The sequence below is a fragment of the Eleginops maclovinus genome, chromosome 6 (assembly GCF_036324505.1).
Source record: "Eleginops maclovinus isolate JMC-PN-2008 ecotype Puerto Natales chromosome 6, JC_Emac_rtc_rv5, whole genome shotgun sequence".
Lineage (NCBI taxonomy): Eukaryota > Metazoa > Chordata > Actinopteri > Perciformes > Eleginopidae > Eleginops > Eleginops maclovinus.
In genome coordinates, this window is record NC_086354.1 from 5,817,504 (window position 1) to 5,841,690 (window position 24,187).

At 40.6% G+C, this 24,187-nt stretch overlaps 2 protein-coding genes across 2 annotated transcripts in view; both read left to right on the top strand.

Moving 5' to 3' along the window:
* The first annotated feature begins 316 nt into the window (after window positions 1-316).
* On the top strand, window positions 317-3,171 carry czib (CXXC motif containing zinc binding protein). The gene is made up of 8 exons (XM_063886079.1): window positions 317-387; window positions 478-561; window positions 780-836; window positions 946-1,027; window positions 1,117-1,148; window positions 1,630-1,707; window positions 2,664-2,729; window positions 2,901-3,171. Exons 1-8 carry the CDS (start codon window positions 382-384, stop codon window positions 2,976-2,978), a joined length of 483 nt encoding a protein of 160 aa, XP_063742149.1. The 5' UTR covers window positions 317-381; the 3' UTR covers window positions 2,979-3,171.
* Window positions 3,172-4,406: 1,235 nt separating this feature from the next.
* scp2a (sterol carrier protein 2a) overlaps window positions 4,407-24,187 on the top strand; it is a 30,529-nt gene continuing 10,748 nt past the window's right edge. Inside the window, exons 1-12 of the mRNA XM_063886078.1 lie at window positions 4,407-4,579; window positions 6,180-6,237; window positions 6,370-6,441; window positions 6,943-7,074; window positions 7,500-7,564; window positions 8,788-8,914; window positions 10,629-10,692; window positions 11,544-11,630; window positions 12,228-12,378; window positions 13,038-13,185; window positions 13,302-13,409; window positions 22,171-22,324. Coding sequence (XP_063742148.1) covers window positions 4,526-4,579; window positions 6,180-6,237; window positions 6,370-6,441; window positions 6,943-7,074; window positions 7,500-7,564; window positions 8,788-8,914; window positions 10,629-10,692; window positions 11,544-11,630; window positions 12,228-12,378; window positions 13,038-13,185; window positions 13,302-13,409; window positions 22,171-22,324 — 1,220 coding nt within the window. The 5' untranslated portion in view covers window positions 4,407-4,525. The remainder of the gene's footprint in view (window positions 4,580-6,179; window positions 6,238-6,369; window positions 6,442-6,942; window positions 7,075-7,499; window positions 7,565-8,787; window positions 8,915-10,628; window positions 10,693-11,543; window positions 11,631-12,227; window positions 12,379-13,037; window positions 13,186-13,301; window positions 13,410-22,170; window positions 22,325-24,187) is intronic.

Genomic DNA, 24,187 nt, shown 5'->3' on the forward strand with positions numbered 1-24,187 from the left:
CTGGAGTAAAGGTGCCTTTAAGTGCTGACGGATATGTGACTACTTGGATGGGTGTTATCGTCCCATATAACGAAAAACAACCAGAAAACACTATTCGATAAGGTGGGCTTGGCATAAAACATGGGAGACGTAGTGTATGCGGTATTAAATGTCAAATAACTGGTTATTATAATAAAAACAAATGAATTGCATTTAATGTAAAAACCATACACGTTTTTCCATATTATTTTTCAGCTATATTATTGCCAAGGCAACGGTATGCTACTCGACTCGACATGTATTCATCCCAAAAGCCAACACAAAAAAAAAACTAGTCCCTTTTTGTCTCAGAAGCCAGAATTTACGAGGGGTACATGAATACAGCAGTTGGGAAAATGCAAGATGGTGGTATGTGTCAACGCAGCATCCTTCAAATGTAAACAATGAATCAATTGATCTAATATGGGTGAATTTAAAACTATTTTTCTCTCTTGACAGAAATTTGGACTCCAGTTCAAAGCCACTTTGGAGAATGTCACCAATGTGAAACCATTGGGTGACGACTTCCGGTGGTTTCTGAAGGTAGGATGGCTGTCAAGCTAGCATGCTAGTTCACTCTAAACTTTAGTATGGTATGTTCCTCTTTGTTTTTTGGGAACGTTCTGCACTTTATCAATATTTTTGCAAACCTATTGAAATATCATCCTACGTGACAACCAAATATGGGAAAGCATGTACATGGCAAATGTCTGTTTTGTTTTATTTTGACACTATTCACTACATACCACTATGTGTTGCAGCTGAAGTGTGGAAACTGTGGAGAGATCCCAGATAAATGGCAGTATGTAACTCTAGTGGTAAGTTCCCCCCCCCCCCCCCTTTAGTTTGGCAAAACTCTTACACTTATTCAACCACTTTTTTTATGTATTTGCACTCTTATTCAACGTTTTTTTTTTTATTCCACAGGAGAGCGTGCCACTCAAAGGAGGAAGAGGCAGTGCCAGTATGGTTCAGAAATGTAAACTCTGTTCCAGGGAAAATTCAATTGGTATGAGAAACTCACACCCCATGTGACGTATCTTTTTTCTGACATAAAATCTCGGTTGTAAGTATCACATGTAAACTGTTTCCTTACAGATATCCTGGGAGATACAATCACACCGTATAATGTAAGCAAACATCTCATGCTTTTACTTTAAAACACTATAGGTCCCACTTGAGAGCATTGCTGGTATGGAGAGTACACTTGATCATTTTCAGTTCGATTGTCTTTTATTTTGTATGAATACTTGTTTATGGAGATACTTAGGATCTAAATAGACAATGCAACAGCTGAAAATATGGTAGTTATTAGATGTTTTAGCATGAAAACTCTCAAAAAAACTCAGAAGGCTTGTTTTCCTCTTCCTATGGGTACCTGCCTTCTGTTTTATGATCAATTGAGTTTTGAAACAATCCCTTTTTCCCTTTTTTTCGGTAAGCTTGTAACCTTTTGTTATAGTTTCTGCAGTAAAGCAACTCCTTAAGATGATATTAAACACATGCAGGAAATTAGTCACATGCTGTAACATAATGGCAGTTTGGTGATTGCTTTCTCTTTTCTCAGCTGTTAACAGTGTGTTTTCCACTTGTTTGTTTGCTCGGTTAAAGGCAGAGGACAGCGAAAGATTCAAGACAATGGTGCAGTTTGAATGTCGAGGTCTAGAACCCATTGACTTCCAACCTCAAGTAAGACACATTTTCATAGAAGAAAACAAGCGCAGATTACCAACAAGATACAAAGGGATAGTTCAGATCTTTTGAAGTGTGCTGGTATAAGGTTCCTATTCATAATCATTCGGAAGACAAAGGACATACTGCTGTTGACAGAAGCTGCAGCAAAACTTAAAATAAACACCTAAAAATATCAATACCAGATTAAATGCATGCTATATTTAAATATTTGCATTGCTTTAACTTGCATTTATTTGTTGTTTATTTGTGTAATTATGCTACTTTGTGTCAACAAAGTCACAACAACAGACACAAAGTCGCTGATTGAAGCAGCGGTAGGCCAGCTTCCCTTGAGTTTTGCCAGGTAAAATGACTGTTTTTGCCAATGGAGTCTGGTAGATTTGATGAGACCTTAAATGGAAATAATGGTTTTAGATCCCCATTGGAAAGGGATATCTGACGGCAACATAAAGGGGTGAAAGTATTCTAAATATTGCAAACACTGAAACTGATTTTGATCATTTTCTGGTGGGCTTCTGCCTTGATCCACAGCAGTACATTACTTTTCTCCTGTGCCATGACTCCAGTCTTTTTTTTATTTACTGAGAAAGTGCTGACTGCTATGTATTGTAGGAAATACACTGACTATGATAAGTAACCCCTCGTCAAAACATCTGAATCATCCCTTTTAATGAAGTTCAGTCCATGACCGTGAGTTAGCGTACAAACAGGAAATAACATTCCTCCGTCATTTATTTCAATATTTACTGGCCCTGCTAATATGCATTTAATCCTAAATTGGTTGAATTGAATAATATTATTAGATACTCATTTGTGCTTTCTGCTGAGTCAGCATATTTTGCTGTGGGGGAAAAGAAGTTATATTTTTCCAGAGTCAGAGAGTTTACTTAGGGTAACATAATCCGTGAACTGAACTAACTCTTTGTCGATTTCCATGAAAACCACTCCAGGCTGGCTTCGCAGCACAGGGGGCAGAGTCTGGGACAAAGTTTCCAGAAGTAAACCTGCTAGAAAAAGTAAGTGCAGAGGGTAAATCACTCACAATAACTGACTGACGCTTTAATTTATTTCAACTTCTGCTTCTGTCTGCAGTTTTCTGAAAGTGACTTTTGATATTGCCAACGGTATTTACAGATTGTGAATGCCTCTTTCATCCCTGTTACTTAAAGAACTTGTGTGAATTTCAGGACTGGACAGACTACGACGAGAAAGTCAACGAGTCGGTGGGAATATATGAAGTCACGCACCAGTTCATCAAGTGTTGATGTCATCATGCAAGAAGCCTCAGAGGGGGGGTTTGACACTAATGCCAAATATCATCAGGCAGGATGCTTCATATGCTGAGGTTTGGTTTATGATGAACATTAAAGGGTGTTGGAAGATACCACAGCTTGTCCATACACATTATGGATTAATCAATATGTCATTTTCACTGCCTCAATAAAATAGAAAGTTGTACATTTTGAGTAAGCTTTTTCTTTGCAAATATGAGTGCCAATTTGAATGGTCAGAAATTGTATTAAACCAATATACTAGGCAACCAAAAAAAAGCCCAGAACATCATAAAACAGCTTAGATCCTGAACTTCCTGGCGGGCAGACCCCAGGCTGTGGGGGGGGAAACATCACATCGTCCATCCTTATCCTCAACACCGGAGCGCCTCGGGACTGTGTGCTCAGCCCTCTCCTCTGCTCCCTATTTACACACGTCTGCGTGGCCGAACACAGCTCCAACACCATCGTGAAGTGTGCTGACGACACGACCGCCACCAGCCTGATCACCGACGGCGACGAGACGGCATACAGCGAGGAGTGTCCAGGGGTGTAGTGCGTACGCCCCCATCGCCATCAATGGGACTGCGGTGGAGAGAGTCAGCAGCTTCAGGTTCCTTTGTGTCCATATCACTGAGGACCTGACATGGACTCCTCACACTAACACCATCACTAAAACAGCTCGACAGCGGCTCTTCTTCCTCTGCAGGTTTCAGAGGTTTAATATGTACTCCAGGATACTCTGCAACCTCTACAGGTGCCCCATAGAGAGCATACTGACCTTCTACTCATGCACCATAGAGGGTATACTGACCTTCTACAGGTGCACCACAGAGAGTATCCTGACTGGCTGCCTCACAGACTAACAATGCAGTTGCACTGCCCTTAACCGTGAGACTCTACAGAGGATGGTGAAAACTGCACAGCACATCACCAGGAAGGAACTGCCATCCATGGACGACCTCTACACCCAGCGGCTCAGGAAGAAAGCTCACAGGATTATCAAAAACCACCATCACCCCAGCAACAAACTGTTCTGACTGCTGCCGTCTGGCAGGCAGTACCGCAGGACAAAACCACCAGACTCAGAGATAGTTTCATCCCACAGGCCATAAGACTATTAAACACCTGACCTTGTACTATTTCTATTTTTATTGTTGTTTTTTATATTTACTTTATGTCTTGTAAATTGCACTGTTGACAAACCTGCAATCTAAGTTTTTCATACATGACATAACTAAAACGTGGTTGTGTAGATGTGATGACAATAAACCTTTGAATCTTGTAAAACCAAGCAAGACAAATAAAAGAGCTCTCACTCTGTCAGTATTTCTGGGTACCGTGAGCTGTCCAGAAATTGTAATCTAAAAATGTGTTTGTATTTCGCATAGCTAAATATTCCTACTGAGTGACACATCATCTTGCGCGTAGTGGATCTTTGCTCTACAGTTGAATCAGTTGTCTCCTGTCATTGCTAATGTTGTGTGCTCTCCACAGTCCAGTCTGTCTCTGTGTGTACCAGCTGCCGAAATAAAGCAACTATGGCACTACGAGGCAATAACAGGGTGTTTGTCATCGGTGTGGGCATGACAAAGGTAATATTATCTAACATTTATGCTGTACTATTTCGCAAGACAACACGTAGGACTCTATGTGAAAACTTAAGGCTAGCATTGTTGGCTAACTAAAGTTTTCTGTGCATTAAACGTCTGTTTCGTTAAAATTACCCAGCAGGCCATAGTGTATTGAACTGTTTATTAGTGGCAACAAAGTACACAGCAGCTAGCTGAGGTAGCCCCAACAAAGCAACATTGTTTTCAGTCTATGTTTGAGTTTTTGGTTTTGAATTTTTTTTTGTTTTTACTGAGACAAGTTTTAGTTGGCCTTTCTGTGTAATAAACTCTGTATCTTATGCCTAGACTGTGAGTCCATAGTTCATGGCCCACGTAGTTACTAACTGTGCTAAGGGTCATTGCTGTTGCAGGCTGCTAACATGAGGAGCTGCTATACCCCAGAGCTTTAGCAGGTCACAAGCAGAGATGGGAGAAGTACTCAGAAAATTAGCAATACTACAGTTTACATTTATTGTGTTACAATTAAAAGCAATGCACTTAAAGTTGAACTAGTAAAAATACAAAAATATATGCATCAATACCTACTTAAAGTACCGAACCTTTTTTATATATGTGTTATTGTAATACACTTTATTAATCAAGAGTCATTTACAAACCTTTACGGCACCTATTTTCAGTAAATACCATAGAAAGGTGCAAATACAGTATGGATCAAATAAAAATACACAGTTTACACCTTACAAAATAAAAATGACATACAAAGAACTAGTAGACTAGAAACTAGATTAGTAATAGAATCAAAATGGAAGAACAATAGTACACAACCATGGCTAAAAATGAGTGGCAGCAAGTTAAAAATACATTATAAATACATTTCTTTTAAATTGTTGTATTATACCATAACTATAGTTATTGTGTTTTGTGTTATGAGATGAGATCAAGTGCGTTTTTAACGAATGGTCATAAGAATATTTAAAGTGATGCTTCAAGTGGTGTCATGCTGTCATTAGATCTGATGCCCGTCTCACTAAAATTAATGCAAACACTATTTCTCATATTTCTTCACTTCTGCTGAATGAGATAAACATTTGAATAGTAGTAATATTTCTTAATATTTACCTTTACAAACAAGTATTATAAGCTGAAATTGAATTAAAACATCATTTTTGCACAAATGTCTTTACATCGGTTTATTACAATTTATGTTTCTATTATAAACTCAAAAATGTCTAAATAAATTGTTTAAAATTCTTGATTTCAAAGTGATATGTCAAATAGCAGCGAAGAGGCTGGAACTAGATAATGATTGTGCTTTTAAAACATAAATAAGACGATTAATCAACTCAAAAGATGAATACTCAAAACAAATGAGTTATTCTATTGTTTTTCTGTCCATCGATTTTTCGTTTCATCTCTAAAAGCAAATCGTAGCGGTCTTAAAAGTCCAGCTTAATCCCCCTGACTGTGTGAAGCTAATCCGATCTAATGGTTAGCTGACAATAAAGTTAAATGTTTACCAATGAAGAAGAATGTTATTCTGTTATCGAGAACAGGAAAATATGTGATTGCTAATGTTGATTAACATTAACTGTCTGTCCCCCTTTTCTGTGTTTTGCTGCAGTTTGACAAACCCGGAGCCCGAGGCGACTCTGATTACCCGGACATGGCTAAAGAAGCAGGTGCTAATCTTCAGAATTTTGGACGTTGTTCAGTCGATGAAAAGATAACATTTCTGGATATCTCTGAATTTATCTTGTTGCTTAACATGCGACAAAGTGTTTTTATAACTGTATGTTTACATCCTTTTCTAGGTCAAAAGGCTCTAGCAGATGCAGGAGTCCCATATTCTGCCATTGAACAGGCCTGTGTAGGATACGTCTATGGTAAACAAATGATGATTTTGCTCCGTATAGTCCAGCCCTGGTTTAAAACCAATGTCACGTTAGTGTGTTTTCGGTCAGTATATTTATATATCATTAGAATAAACAGTTTTTTATTGAATTCTTTTCTCATTTATTTATTTTTTATTTTATTTCACTTCAGTATTTACATTTAAATGATTTTATTTGAGTCAATCCCACATGAATATAGTAATAGTTAATCTAGTATACCATCCATATTTGAACTATATTTTAATGTCATTTAAGTTCATTTCTTACATTTTATTTGTATTTCTTCTTGCACTATTTTTATTTGCTTTTATGTCTTCAGTTTATGGTATGTAGCATCATTGGAGGAGCCTGGGTCTAGCCAATGTGCATAGGACAAATGAATCCTTTGAATTTGAAATCTTTAACCATAAGGGAACGTTTTTATGGTCATGGAAGAAAAACAATGTGTTGTTCATGGTGTGATTACATATCTTGCCTTCCTCATTCCGTCAGGGGACTCCACCTGTGGGCAGAGGGCCATTTACCACAGCCTGGGCCTCACCGGGATCCCCATCATCAACGTGAACAACAACTGCTCCACCGGCTCCACCGCCCTCTACATGGCCCGCCAGCTCGTCAGGGGGGGTGAGTCCAAAGAGAATAACAGACAATATATTTAAAGAGGTCCTATTCTGCTTTTTGGGGTATTTCCTTTCCTGTAGTGTGTTGTATAGGTTTTTGTGCATGTAAATGGTGTGCAAAACAAAATCCCTGTGTTCCCTCCAGAGGGAGTATCTTTCCCACACACTCCCCCCCCCAGCCTCAAATGCCCCCATTAGACTTCTTTGTTCACTTCTGTAACATAGAGACATCACTATGTAACACTCGCGCTTCTATTGGCAGACGGGAAGAGCTTTTTGAACATTTAAGCATGGAAACATGTCACAGTAGAGGCACTAAATACAAATATGAACCTGAAAATGATCATAATAGGGTCCCTTTTCAGTCATCTGTTATTTAAGTGAAGCTGTAAAATCCTCTCTTTAAGCAATTCTCTTCTCCTGTTGCAGGTCTTGCTGACTGTGTTCTGGCCCTCGGGTTTGAGAAGATGGAAAGGGGCTCTTTGTCCTCTAAGGTATTAAACTGAATGCTGTGTGTTGATGGTCAGCTGGGGTTACACTTGTCCTGACAGGGATACTGATAAGAAAGCAGATCACAGCAGACACAACAGCTCAGTGTGGCTGCACCCCAGAAATAAAGAATATTGAACTTCTACCTTCGTTTATAAGGTTCCTTTAACAGCTTCTTACTAATGAGTCAATTTCAACTATAAGGAAGGAGAAGGGGTAGATTTATTAAAAAGTTAATGCTTTTTTTTGAAGCAAATATCCAACATAAAATGGCTGAGCAGTGGGTCAAAAAATGTTTCCTTCTCACCAAAATATAGAAATACATCAGAATCTAATTATTTTATGGCACATGCAAGTACAGCCAGAAGTTTATGGTGTATTTTGACACAATTATGTTTCAGATAGCTTGAGTCTAAATACAAACTGGACCTAATAAACCCAAATAAATCCCCTTAAAGGACCCATATTATGCAAAATGCACTTTGTGATGTATTTTATACATAAATGTGTGTCCCCGGTGTGTAATGAGACTCACAAAGGGTCAGAAAATACAACCCTCTCTCTTTTCCTCCTTACCCACATCTCTTAAAATTGGGGTACAAACGAGCTGATCCAGATTTGCTGCCGATATGACATCATAACCGAAATGTGGGCTGGCTTTACATTGAACTCCTGGCAACGTCCCGCCCACGTGACACGTCCCAACCTATCGTCCCCCATATACAGTCGGCATCTAAATCCCCTCCACAGCACCTCTGTGTGTGTGTGTTCAGCAGGATGTTTGCAGGAGGGACTTAGAGTTGTTGTTTATATACTACATATGATGTCTCTGTTCTAGTGGTAAACTCTGAGAAGTGTTTCAGAAATAATGCTGGATGTGTTTTGGAACATAATATGGGGTTTAATCAGGGCAGCGTTTAGCTGAGTATCTTCTCCCAGTAGAAAACTTTCACAGAGGAGAGAGAGCTGCAGCTCCAAAGGGGCGTGTCCAGCTTCATCTCAGCTCAAATTTAAAGCGACAGCCACAGAATCAGCACTTCAGGAACAGGGCTGAAATATAGGGGGATGAGGCATGCTACAATGGGAGATCTGTTTGATATTTTGAGCAAAACTCTTCACAGACATGTTTTGTATAGATGTTGCCCTACAAGATATTGTTCAAATATAGAATAATAGGAGACCTTTAAGATGTCTTTTTTACAACGTCTAAAATTCTCCCTGTTTATAGTTTATGGACAGGACCAATCCCATGGACAAGCACATGGAGGTGATGATTAACCGTTATGGGATGGTGGCCGCCCCCGCAGCACCGCAGCTGTTTGGAAACGCCGGAAAGGAGCACATGGAGAAATACGGTACATGCGGCATGTGTGTTTGATAGGGGTGGCACGGATCACAAAACTCACGGTTCACGGTGTATCACGGTTTGAGGTCCACGGTTTACGGTTTTGTACGGTTCTTGGTGTTTTTTTTACTTTTTTATCGTAGCCCCATAATACACGCCGTTACACCAGTGGAACACTGTAATAGTCACTGAAAAGATTTTACTACCACAGCACAACACTTCTATGACATTACACAGTGCCTTTAGCAATGCATTACAACTTGGTCCTTGCCATTCTGGTAACAGCCAGTTTATAACAGGAGCCCTGTCTCTGAGAATATTCTTAGGCAGATGCTATTACTAACCATAGTTTAGGATACAGCATTTAAAAGGGTATAAAATTATAGTTATAATGTAATAATAATGCACAAACTTGAATTTCAATTGACTCTAAGCACACTGTTTTAACAATCTCAGAAAGGTAGTATTTTGATAGAGCAAGAGGGAAGACATGGATGATTTCAACATGTTTTACTTTATTACTCAAAATAAGTGTCAGGAATGTTTGCTGTCCTTTGAACAGGCGAACACAATTGCCTATGAGAACATGAGGCCGTAAACATAATATGAGCCCACCATCCAACCAGCCTAACAGAAAACAAAATCAACAACTCTTCTAATCCCTGAGAGTGAGGATGTATTTTTTTCACTTGAAATTAAAGTGCAGTGCTTTGAAACATATGGCTGGATTTGGTATCTAAACTTAAAGTGCCAGTGTTATATTAACAAAATTTCGAACAAAATACACACAGACACAATCAGTATAAAATATTGCAATAGAACCAAACACTGCACTGTTTAAAACAGCCTTCCCCCTTTCACTTAATTCTCATATTCTTCTGCATGAAAATGAGTTTGTCAACATTTTCTGGCAAGAGACGAGACCTACTTGCAGTTACAATGTCCCCTGCTGTGGAAAAAACCCGCTCAGTCGGCACAGATGTACCTGGGACAGCCAGGTCACGTTGTGCCAACTTTGCTACATGGGGATACGTGCGTTGGTCTTCCACCATGCGAGGGGATTTTCATCCACATAGATGCAGCCTGTTTCCTTGTATGAAGTGACCTCTTCACGAATTATATCTTGGAAAGGCTTTGTGCTTCTTGCCTGTGTTGTAAAAAAATCGTAGCTTTTTGTAAAGAAATTCGCTTGTGTGGCTGTCGTATATTGGGCGCGTTTGTAATACGCAGCTTCGTAACTCCCATTGGGGATTAATGTGGTGGGCAGTCACTGTCAGGTAACTTTCCGTGGACCTAGAAGTCCATCCATCCGTCGTCAGAGCTACGTGGCATGCCAAAGACAACTCCGTCACTATTTCCTCCCTTGTCTCGTCATATAACTTGGGTATCACATTGGTGCCAAAGTATCTGCGAGAGGGCATGACGTACCGCGGCTCCCGGAGCATCCTCTATCTCCGGCCTGGGCGGCCCGCCTTCTCCACTCCCACTTGCCATGTTTGTACACGCTGACACACCTCGACCTCTCAGCTTTCGCGCGAATGAAAACCACGTGGTAACATACGGGCATTAGGCTACATACAATGCAACGTCGAACGTCTGGAGACGTTTTTCACCAAAACCGTGCCATGCCTAGTGTTTGATATAAGTGATGGTTGCATCTTGTATTATGGTTGTGATTTTCCTTTATCATCTACAGTTAATATTTGTGTTTGAATCTCTTTCAGGCACAAAACCGGAACACTTTGCCAAAATCGCCTGGAAAAACCACAAGCATTCCATCAACAACCCGTAAGACAATAGGGATGCACTAACATTTTTCAACCGATATCAATGTTTAAAATAACAATTTAGCCAATTTCTTTATGAAAATGATGAATAATTATTTAAACAGAACAAACACCTTTCAGAACTTCATGACACTTTTTTTACAATGACTTCCTCAATGAGAAAAATGTTACGTACCAACAGTCAGTGGTGACTTTCCCGTTGTCCTTCGTAATCTATTATAACTAGTAATTTCTCTATGACAAAAAGGCACATTTAATTTGATTATTTTATATTCGTTCAACTTTATTGTCACTGTACAGTGAGCCAACGAAATGCAGATAGCATCTAGCCAATAGTGCAAAAGAAGCAGTAAAGTGCACAGTGATGTATAGTATAACATAGTAAGTATATAAGTATTCTTAAGTATATAAGTGTGGCTAATACAACAAAAACTAAAGTATATACGGTATGAACAGCATTTTGGAGTAAATAAGACTAATGTGTCACTGGGTATCCTGGAGTATATGTGTTGGATGGCATTAAAGGGACATCCATTCAATAACATTGCTAAATAATAAATATAGAGAACAGGCTATTTCTTTAAGGAATGTGCACTCACTGTTCATGTCATCACACACTAAGCAGGTGAAAGATTATTTCCCCTGCAGTGTAAACAGAGGCAACTAAAGAAACGGTCTTCAAATGAAAATGTAAAAGTACCTCTACAGTACTAAGTCACATGACCCAGCAAAACAGATAAACATTGGCTACTGTCATCACCATATTTGCAGATGTGCCGGTGCGTCCCCAATAAACACAATTATTTTTGTTCAAATGTAAGTGTGTGAATATGTGTGTCTTCATGCTTGCAGGTATTCCCAGTTCCAGGATGAGTACAGTTTGGAGCAGGTGGTTAACTCCAGGAAGGTGTTTGACTTCCTCACTCTGCTGCAGTGTTGGTAAGAGCCTCGTTTTCCTCTAGAGCCATCTTTAGAAGATCAATTAGTAATCCTGCACTTCCTTTACCTAAGTAAAAATAGTAATACCAAGTTATATAATCCTCTGCTACAAGAAAAAGTCCTGCTTCCAACATTTTAGATAATATTATAAAAGTTGCAGCAGCATGTAATTAATATAGAACTATAGAACATTAGAAAAAAATCTAGATTATTTGATTGTATTATCGGTGCATTCATAGGATTTTCACTGGAATTTTGCAGTTGGTAAAGAACAACTAACCAAATATAACACAACAATTACATAACTTTTAGTCTAGATTGAGAGTTTCCTTGAGGGATCAATTATAATTTATTTGTTTCCAAGTAACTAAAGCCGTCACATATTATGTAGTTGAGTAAACAATACAATATTTGCCTCAAAGGAAATGAAAAGTGAAGTACAAATGCCTCAAAATGGTACTGAAGTAGGATACTTGTTTTAGTTTAGGCTGAAGTTTAACTTTAGGCTTTGTTTAACTATCTCAGCAAAGTACTAGTTTATTTTATTGAATCAAAGTGCAGAGTTACTGATGATGTTTCCCCTCCGGCTCTCCTCAGCCCTACATCAGATGGAGCTGGAGCAGCAGTTCTGGCCAGCGAGGAGTTTGTCCGGAAACACCGTCTGGAGAAGCAGGCGGTGGAGATCATTGCCCAGGAGATGGTGACTGACCTGGCCTCCACATTTGAGGAAAACAGTTGCATTAAGATGGTGAGAAATGATCATTTAAACAAAGTGTCTGAATGAGTTCACGAGGATGACTGTCTGTTTATGTTACAGCCAAGAATCATCAAGACATGATACAATACAGCAATGACAACCACGCCTTTCAAATGTTTCAAATGGTTTTTAATCTGTTTTATTCTGTCTGAAGAAGTGTAGGCCTGATCCAAAAATCCTTTGTGGTAAGAGTTCCAGTGTAGGCTCGTTCTTTATTTATTTTAACACACATTTTGCGTTAGGCACGAGTCTATTGACAGGACTGATTTGACTTGAAATTGATTGCCTTTTCATTACATTTTAATCTACATTCTTTGATGATGTCACATTTTATTTGCCTTCCTATAGGCTGGTTTTAAGTTGAATAATAAATAAATAATTCTTAACTATATTTTATTGACCGAAAAAGAAACTCTGATGCTCATCCACACACATATAAAAACCCCCAATAGAGCCAAAAGAGCATTGTGTGAGGAACATGGACACACTGAGGCTTTATCCACTCCCAGGATTGGTTGGATGTAAGCCTGTACTGTAAACCCTCCTCACATGATCAATTATTTCTGATTGATCGACTACAATAGGCTGCATTTGTCTCGTAAAAAGAGTTCCTAAAGGTACTTCTTTCTGGATTTTGATCTCCTGATCAGGTGGGGTATGACATGTCCCGGACGGCTGCTGATAAGTGTTATGAAGCTGCGGGTCTGAAGCCCAGTGACGTGGACGTGGTGGAGCTCCACGACTGCTTCTCAGCCAATGAGCTCATCACATATGAGGCTCTGGGGCTGTGTCCAGAGGGTGAGACTGCAGACTGGCAGCCTGTCTCACTGCTTGAATACAATATTATCAAATTGTATGGGAGAAAAATATTGTTTACTGTAGATTTCCTGTATCATCTCATTGTTTCTTCGCAGGTAAAGCCGGGGAGCTGATTGACAGAGGGGACAACACTTATGGAGGCAAGTTTGTGGTCAACCCCAGCGGTGGGCTCATCTCTAAAGGACATCCTCTGGGCGCCACAGGTACACACAGCCTCGACTCTTTATGAAATATTCTCGTCGTATACAAGAAATGATACATTATCAAGTCTGATAGGAAGTGAAAATATGAGGCCCGAAAAGCATTTCCAGCTCATAACTATTCCTCACTTGTTCGGAGCATCAGATTGGTATGTAGAGGAGAATAGAGTTACAGTGGTATGCAAAAGTTTGGGCACCCCTTAGGAAAACCACTGCATCAGTTTGTCACTTGCTGAGCTTTTGAAGCAGCAACTTCATTTTAACATATGTTATACCTTATGGTAACAGAAACATCTCAGTAGTGAAATAACTTTTATTGGTCAAACAGAAACATGTTTATGTGCATTCAAACAAAAATAGGCATGTGCATAAATTTGGGCACCCCTAAGAAATAATTCCATTAATATTTAGTATTGCCTCCTTTTGCTGCAATAACGGCCTGTAGACGCCTCCTGTAGCCACAGACAAGTCCCTTAAGCCTGGCAGGTGGTATTTTGGCCCATTCTTCCACACAAAACGTCTCCAGTTCAGTCAGGTTTCTTGGCCTCCGTGCATGGACAGCCTTCTTCAAATAAATCCATACATTTTCAATGATGTTAAGGTCTGGGGACTGGGATGGCCATTCCAGAACATTGTACCTGTGCTTCTGCATGAATTCCTTGGTGGATTTTGATCGGTGCTTAGGATCATTGTCCTGCTGAAAAATCCAACCCCGGCGTAGCTTCAACTTTGTGACTGACTCTAGAACATTCTTGTCAAGAATCTCCTGGTACTGTAAGGAATTCATGTGGCCCTCAACTTTAACAAGTTTTCCAGTACCTGTGCTAGCCACACAGCCCCATAACATGATAGATCCTCCACCAAATTTTACAGTGGGCAACAAGTTCTTTTCATTGAATGCAGTGTGTTTTTTTCGCCATGCATACCTGTTCATGTTATGACCAAATAACTCAATCTTGGTCTCATCTGACCACAGTATTTTGTTCCAAAATGCTTCTGGCTTGTCCAGATGTGCTTTTGCATACCTCATGCGACTCTTCTTGTGATTAACACTCAGGAAAGGCTTTTTGCACATCACCCTTCCAATGAGCTCTTCCTGGTGCAAAGTACGCTGGATTGTGGAACGGTGAACAACTACACCATCAGCAGCCAGATGTTGTTGTAGTTCTCTGGAGGTGGTCTGTGGCTTCTCTGTGACCATTTTCACCATCCTTCGCCTGTGCCTTTCCCCTATTTTTGTCGGCCTACCACATCTTTCCTTCACACGGACTGTTCCTGTGGCCTTCCATTTCACAACTACGTTTCTGACTGTGGAGACAGACAGTTTAAACCTGTCAGATAATTTTTTGTACCCTTCTCCTAATTTATAATGTTGGATTATCTTAGCTTTCAGGTCAGTGGAGAGTTGTTTTGAGGTCCCCATCTTGCCACTCCCTAAGAAAGAACCTAGGCCAGGCACAGCCAGCTATTACCTATGTTAAATAGCCTTTTTCATGATTGGTTCCACCTGTCTTTGTAATTGAAGGTCTAATGAGCTAATCAAAGCAATTTTGTGCAGCAACCTGTCAGCTATAAATCCGTACAGGTGTTGAAATGAATGCTATTTATAAGGGTGCCCAAACTTTTGCACATCCCATTTTTTGCATTTTATTTTATTATAATAAAACTATGTAATGCTACCCTAAGAATTTTGGTCTGGAAAACACTAAAACGTCTACATCTTTGTAGGAAAACAAATGTTGTTGCTGTGATCTTCTATTATAAAGGAAAAGCAAATTGTCATGAAATCTCAGAGGGGTGCCCAAACTTTTGCATACCACTGTATATGATCTAATGTGTTTTAGTAGAGTGCACACTTCCCTGGTGGCCACTAGGTGGCATGTGTCACATAGTGACGATCAGAATCAGGTTTACACACACATGGAATTTGCTTTGATGTATGTGGTTCATTAACATCATAATCAAAATAAAGAGGAATTAAAGAACGTTACCAAATATAAAAGCTATTTCAAAACTATTGTTGAATTATAAATATTTACAAGAAATATAAATATACAAAAAAGTAAATCCAAGAAGAGGACAAATATATATCTAAGTATGTCAGGAGCTATTTTAATAAAAATGATTTCAAAATTAAATTAAATTTAAAGCAATTTCGATAATATGGAAATAGCTGTAGAGAAGGAAACAAATAAATACCTATTTTAAAATCTGTAAAAAAAAGATTATGAAATTACATAGTCATATAGAAAAAAAGTAGGTACAACCTCTTAAGAATAAAAGATGTGCAGAATTTTCATTTAAATTGGCAGAGCTGTGCAGTTATTGAAGAGGTAGCATTGAAAAAAGAGCTGGTTTAAACTCTTCAAGGTGCCATAGAATGGAAAACTGTATGTACCTTGGCATAGTTGAATAAGGAGAGTTCGGTACATTGGACTGACATACCGTGAACCTCAAACACCATTGTTTCCCCCTTCACGTGCAAATCATGAATATGGATATCACAGCGGTAAAACGGGCGAATTACAACAATCCCTGTGTGTGACGTAACACACGGTAGTCCAGCCCCAACATTTGCATACACCAGCTGCTGGAAACACTAACGCTAACACTTACCACTCAGTAATGTTGATCTCCAATCTCCGACCAACTGGCTGTTCTTCAAATTCATCGATTTCCTCCTCCGATAAAGGCTCAAACATCTACGGTTAGCATCCATGGTTCATCTCTCGCAAACTTCACTTACTTCTGTGGGCTCTGAGGCAGCCATGGACTGCTCCTTGTAAACCAGCCAATCAGAGCAGAGCTCGTCATAATTATTTCAATGAGCCCCAAATAAGGCAATTCAGTTTGTTTCCGTCTAGGACCAAATCATAGGGTTGAATCAATGGGCCTGTAAAACCGCATCTGGACACTTTTTGGATCAACTAAAGTTATATTCCTTCTTTGTAAACATCAGAGAACAATTAACAATACCAGATAGATGCTTTCTATGGCACCTTAAAGGACGAGACCCTGTGCAGCTAACTGAACAAGCCTTGACCTTCATCTTCCCCCGTCTCAGTTCCAATGTTACTCTTACACACACTTTGTGTAGTTCAGTCATTCAGTCCCTTTTGTTGAATGCACATACTGTGCTTTGGTGAAGAACAATTTTGTATTGCTTAACATGAGTTTTTAAATGTCTTTGCTATTTTATTATATTTAGATGTATTACCTTTATAGATCTATGTTATGAGCTTGTACAAAACATTGACATATACAAGTTAAAACATCTAGCAGCTGTATGCAAAGTAAAAAAAAAAAAAAGGTCCACCTTGAGCAGCCGTGATGGAAAACATGAATACAAGTTTCAAGTTTCAAGGTTTTATTGGTTATATGCACAGCATATACAACGTATATGTTGGCAATGAAAATCTTATGTCCCATGCTCCTCCAACAACTCAACATACATGGTGCAAATAAGATAAATAAAATAGTGCAAAAAGAGAGAAGAATATTTACAATAACAACACTAAAGATTTGAGGATGTGAAATATATACATATGTGGAATACATTGAAAGTATTTAAATACTTTACACTGTTGAATGAGGAGGTATGGACAGATGCATATATTATGTATAACAGATGTATATGGCAGATATGTACAATATATAGATATGTGTACTATAAACAGATATGTATGGCAGATGTGTATAATATATATATATATATATATATATATATATACTGTATATATATATATATATATACAGTATATATATATATATATATATATATATATATATGTGTGTACTATAAAAAGATGTGAGTAGACATTCACACAGCTCAGGAGTTCAGCAGTCTTATAGCCTGTGGTATAAAACTGTCTCTGAGTCTGGTGGTCTTGGTCCGGATGCTGCGGTACCGTCTGCCAGACGGCAGCAGACAGAACAGATGGTTGCTGGGGTGATGGGGATCCTTTAATATCCTACCGGCCTTCTTCCTACACCGCTGGGTGTAGAGGTCCTCCATGGATGGCAGCTCCGTCCTGGTGATGTGCTGAGCAGTTTTCACCACCCTCTGTAGAGTCTTACGGTTGAGGGCGGTGCAACTGCCATACCAGGCGGTGATGCAGCCAGTCAGGATACTCTCGATTGTGCACCTGTAGAAGTTGCAGAGTATCCTGGAGTCCATGTCCACTTCCGCAGCCTGCGGAGGAAGAAAAGCCGCTGTCGAGCCGTATTGGATATGACCCTGGTGTGATGTGTCCATGTCAGGTCCTCACTGATGTTTACCCCGAGGAACCTGAAGCTGCTGACTCTCTCCACAGGAGTCCCGTCGTTGGTGATGGGTGTGTGTGCCTCTCTCTGCCTCCTCCTGTAGTCCACAATCAGCTTCTTTGTTTTGCTGACGTTGAGATGGAGGTTGTTGTCCTGGCACCAAGATGTCAGGGCTCTGACCTCCTCTCTGCATGCCGTCTCGTCGTCGTCTGTGATCAGGCCGATGACGGTCGTGTTGTCAGCAAACTTGAGGATGGTGTTGGAGCTGTGTGTGGCCACGCAGTCGTGCGTGAACAGGGAGTAGAGGAGAGGGCTGAGCACACAACCCTGAGGGACTCCGGTGTTGAGGGTCAAGGTGGAGGATGTGATGTTCCCCATCCGCACTGCCTGGGATCTGCCCAGCAGGAAGCTCATGATCCAGTCACAGAGGGCGCTGTTGAGCCCAAGGTCCCTGAGCTTAATGATGAGCTTGGAGGGCACAATGGTGTTGAATGCTGAACTGTAGTCAATGAACAGCATTCTCACATAAGTGTTCCTCCGGTCCAGGTGGGAGAGGGCAGTGTGGAGGGTGAGGGAGATGGCATCATCCGTGGACCTGTTTGCCCTGTAGGCAAACTGCAGGGGGTCCAGTGAGTCAGGGAGGGAGGAGGTGATAAAAGTTTTGACTAACCGCTCAAAGCACTTCATGATGATGGAGGTGAGTGCAACTGGGCGGTAGTCATTGAGGCAGATGAGTTTTGTCTTTTTGGGGACAGGGACAATGATGGACTCTTTAAAACATGTGGGGACTACAGACTGGAGCAGTGACCTATTGAAAATGTCTGTGAACACATCTGCCAGCTGAACTGCACACACCTTGAGAGCACGGCCAGGGATGCCATCAGGTCCAGGAGCCCTGTGTGCGTTGATCCTTTTCAGAGATCTACACACATCTGCACTGGTTAAAACCAGTGAGCAGGGATCCTGGGCCTTCTGTGCCTCCACAGCCGGGGGCTTCTCAAAGCGTGCATAAAATGTGTTCAGTTCATCTGGGAGAGATGCAGACACTTCCTCAGCACCACTCGTTGTCCTTTTGTAGTCTGTTATTGTTTTTAGTCCAGACCACATATTTCTGGCGTTGGAGCCCTTGTAGTTCGACTCCACCTTGTCCCTGTATTGTCTTTTCGCACTGCTAATAGCTCTCCGGAGTGCATACCTGGAATTCCTGTACTCATCCAAATCACCGCCGCTGTGCGCGATGGCCCGTGCTTTAAGTTTAGCTCGGACCTCGCCGTTTATGCAGGGCTTCTCATTTGGGAATGTCCGTACAGTAATCCGCGGCACGACGTCACCGATGCATTTGCCGATGTAGCAAATGACCGCGTCAGTGTGTGTGTTTATATCGTCCTCCTCAAACACACACCACTCCGTGATGCCAAAGCAGTGGCGGAGAGCAGAGTCAGACTGCTCGGACCAACGCTGCACTGTCCTCGTCACAGGTCGGTCCCTCTTCAGTCTCTGCCGGTAAACCGGGAGCAGTATGAATACAATCATATTTCAGTTTATAATATATGATCATAAAATCAGCAGTTATGCTAAACTAGTATTTTTATTTTTGGTACTTTAAAGTTTCCTTTGAAGTAAATACTTTAGCCCTTTTAAAAAAAAATAAAAAATTGAAAGCTGGAAACACACACACACACACACACACACACACACACACACACACACACACACGCACACGTTTATTTTTACACACGCGTTTAAAAAGCTCTTTATTGTTCTCATACTGCCTGTGCTGCAGCACCTCTTTTCACCCTCTGTCTGAAACCAGAGCCCAGTCTGCTCTGATTGGTTAGCTGGCTGGCTCTGTTGTGATTGGTCAACTGCTTAGAGATGCCCCCCCTCACTTACAATGTGTTGGAGCGCTAACCATTAGAAGCATGAATGTCACATAGTGATCTCACTATGTTCAAGAAGTAAACAAAGGAGTCCAATCAAGGCGTTTCAGGTGGGGGGAGGGGTGTGTAGGGGAGATATTTTTCTGCAGAGAACTTTTTAAAGCTTTTGCAGACCATTAACATGCACAAAAAAACACCCTACAGGAAAAAGGGAAACCCCCAAAAGCAAAGTAGGGCTTCTTTTATACAATATAAAGTGTGCGAAGTAGTTGCAGTTTTTTAAAATTGCAATTGAAATGCACTGATGATGCATTTTCACTAACTATACCCACTTGACGGTATGCTGTAGTAACCACACTCATCCATGTCATTACCCATTCTCCTGGGTCACTTACAGACGCGAGAGCCCGAGTCAGGGCTAAGCTCCGTCTGATCCTCGGTGTTGCTCCTAATCTTTGCTGCGACCTCTGTTCCCAGGGACACAGTGAGCAGAGGTATTAAGGAGTTAATTCACTGACCTGCCGCCACCTGGAAGTGTAATGAGCCCCCTCAGGAGAATGAGATTTTTACACGTTGACACAACATCCATGGGCATTAAATGAATATTGATGGGCAGCTTGTTGAATACGATGGATAAACCAAGACCTTAAAACCTTCAGAATGTAAAAGTGATGATCAAGCGCATTTGAAATCTTCTCTCTTCAGAATGTTCCTTGTGTATAAGTCAAATGTCTCAAGTGATATCCAGAGGCTGTGTTTTCATAAAGAGCCCTAGCCTTCAGCACTTTTTTCAATAGGCATTTCCCCAAAATTGTATAAACAAGTCCTGGTGGAGAAGATTAGGAGCGTGGTGCAGTTTGTGAAAGAGCACCATTACCCCTTACCCTTAAATCCTTTAGCCTATTGGGATAATAGAGAAATGCAAAAGCTCATTAAGCAGATGGGATGAAATACTTAGCAGTAGCTAGCCCTGTCGAGATTATGGAGTTGTCAGATTAGGAGTCAATTTGTCACCCCTCCCGGAACTATTGTGTTTAACACTTCCAGAATGCCAAGACACATGACCCTATTGTAAACACACACACTGCTGTTACGGGGGACTTTCAAGGATCACTCCCAAGAAAAAATGTATTGACTTTAACTCCATGTGTGAGCCTTCACATAGCAGTCAGGACTTTACAATAACCCGGTTTGCATTGGCAATCATTTTGAGAAATTGGCAACCAAGTCTTTGCTTTTTGTTCATCTAACGGCATATGGTAAAACATGCACCCTGAAAACAATCCATCCATCCAACTTCTCACCTTATCCCCAGGGAAGATGCTAGCCACCCTCTGGAGAAAACCCATTTCAACCGCTTGTATTCGCAATCTCGTTCTTTCGACCGTGACCCATCCTTCATGACCATTGCTGAGGGTCGGAACAAAGATGGACTGGTAGATTGAAAGCTATATCTTCTGGCTCTGCTCTTTTTGTCACAACGGTGCAGTAAAGTGACTGCACTCCAGAACAAGACCCAGAGATAACTTGAACTCCTTCGCGTGGGGGAACAAATATATCTGAAATATTTATTGCATTATTGCAAGTGGTATTTAATTAAGCTTGTGGAGTCCTTTTTTATGGCCCAAGTTCTACAATGCAACCTTTCACAGCCTCCTCTTATTGTAATAACGTTATTTCTCTCTCACATTCTAGTCCAAAAATCAACACATTTAGGTTCATAATATGTGTTGGTTAACACCAGATCGAATGACTGTGTAATGTAGAAACCAGTGGCGAACCGTCAGGGCCTTCAAGGTATTCAGAGAATACCCTGGATCTCTCAGATTTAAAAAAAATGAATTATACAAATACAATTTAATACAATTTAAATGAAATGAACAAATGAGAATCATATCTGTTGACCTGTAATATTTCATGTTACTCGGTCCATGCACTATGCATTTGAGTTAGGAAAACCAATCAGATATTTTTCTGGGTTGCTGGGAAGAATATCCTTCAACCAGGGTATCTATATCCTTGATAGAAGGGCCTGGCCCTTAAACTGAATGAGAGCGTACCTTTGGATTGACAATTTGATCAACCAATCATATATTGATTTGTATCCAATGGGCGTATTCTTTAAGATTTTGTCTGTCTGCAGAAGGTTCAGTTGTGATTGACACAGTTCGCCACTGGTAGAAACTATTAAGAATTCTAACCTCACACCGCAATTGCAACTTTTTAGGATCTTTCAGCTCATTGTTTTGGTTGTACAGTCCACAAATTCACTGTTTGGTCACTCACACTTCTCTCATTGACATGGTTTCCAGATGCCATGGGCAGCTGTTTTCACCCAAAAAGATGTGATGCACCCCGCCTGTCAGCAGACAGACACAGTTAGCAACAAGGAGTTGAACAAACTGGAGCATTTAGAAACTCAAGAGACAGATCTTTTCCCATCATGATAATGAAACCTTAACGCCTTGTTTTCTCAATTTATTCAATAGAACTTTTATTCACTGTGTGTTTCACGTTATACATTTTCACCGTTTGCAGCTTCATCAGTAAAATAACGCCACATCCCCCTCTGAAGGTCACATCCCTGTCTTTTCTTTCCTTCCCTCCGTGTGCTCTCTCAGGTCTGGCTCAGTGTGCCGAGTTGTGCTGGCAGCTCCGAGGGGAGGCTGAGAAGAGGCAGGTCCCCGGGGCCAAAGTGGCCCTGCAGCACAACATTGGCTTAGGAGGAGCTGTGGTTGTTGCTCTCTACAGGTTGGGATTCCCTCAGGAGGCCAGGTGAGGAAGTAGTTACCAACTATTTGTCTTTAGCAAGGTAGATAATCTACATGGAACACACACACAGTCTCATTTACATCGGAAATAAATAATGCAATGTAATTGCTGCTGGTTATGTAAAAAAAAAAGCAACAACCAGCCTGCATGCTCTTACTTTGAAATGCAGAAAAAAACGGGTAACAGGGGCGCTGAGCCCTCTTACTGTCGGCGTGCGCCCTCATACAAAAATGCAGATTTCCCCTGTAATTATTTTTAATTATGCCAGAAATCCATATTTCTGTTTGTCAAAAACGGTATAATTACTATAAAATTAAAAAAAAAGTGTCAAATAAACCGTCAGACGGCAGAGACAGCTTTTTTTTTACAGAGCTCGGAATAAATGGGGGATGGATGTCCAGTGGGTCTACCGGTGGACGAGTGGCAGGCAGCAGGCTTACACTGAAACTGTGATTTCTGAATCAGATTGTTTCTTTTACTCTGCTTTTTTCTGTAGAGGAAGTGAAGAAACCATAACTCTGGATTTATTCTTTGTCTGGGGCGCAATATATGACAGCTTTAAGACATAAACTATTATTTTCTGCTTGGCTTTAATTCATTATTATTGCCCGAAAGTGGGCGTGGGTATAACGTTGGCCTGAAGTGACGTTAGCGCCCTCATAGTATATTTTTTAGAAAACCCTGCCTGCATCAAGTGTTTTCCTTCGTTTCATAAGTGTTGTACATTTGCAGATACACACAAATTGTCGATCTGTTCTTACACATATTAGGTCAATCTTATCTAATTTATGAAGCATAACTGTTAACATTCCCTTGGCTACTTAACATCTTAGGTTTGTGAATGAGGCTTGACATTTATAGTCATGGTTCATGAAGAGGGTTTGAAATGTTATATTTTGTTCTAGAAATGCAGGTTCATTAGTCTTTTTAATAAATCTCCTTATTAAAATGTGTCAGTGTTGTAACTGTGAATTAACCCTGATCCATCGATTCAAGCTAGAGTTCTTGAACAATCCTTGAATTTGTTTAAAGGTCCCATATTGTGGCCTGGTTCCTGATCATGATCTCATTGTTGAGGTGTATTACAATAGATTTACTTCAATGTTCCAAAATCACATTGGTTTTCTCATACAGCATCTCTGTATAGTATCTCTATTCACTCTGTCCCCCCCTTCCCTATGAGCCTGTGTGCTCTGATTGGTCAGCTCGCCCACTCTGTTCTGATTGGTTTTACAGAGTGCTTTCCCAGCCTTCCCGTTACATCTGAGCATCAGTTCAATTGTTACAATGAAGGCGGTACAGCCATATACGTTTGAACCGGAGTCCGATCCTGAAAATGACATAGACCAACGTGATGGACCTGATCCAATACCCACAGTAGACTGGAGCAGGCGGTTTCACTGTGGAAAGTTTTTATTTTGTGTCGCTCTTACATTTCAAATGTAATGTCAGAACTGAAACAAAGTAGGAACAGCCTCGTCCTTCAGTACTGCATGCTTTGCATATCGGCATCAACTTGTGCAAGGTTTTTGAAACTGTCATCCGTGAAATGCCGGGCACACAGTACAGTACTTCGAACCGTTGGAGGAACATTGTTAGAAATAAATTTTAACCACTGACTTTTTCGTGGTACTGCCTTCGATAAGGCAAACAGGTGACATTTCCCCTCACATTTCAGGGAACAGTACTTCCTTGACATTTCATCCTTCCAACAGCAAATGGTCGGTTGGCAGGGGGTGTGCCTATTGGTCTATAGCTATGGGCGTGCCAACTTGCCGGTCGGTCTCCAGATTTAGTGACGTCAATAACCCCGGAAGAAAAAAATGGTAAAAGAAAAATCTACAACGAGGCGTGGGTGGGCAGCAT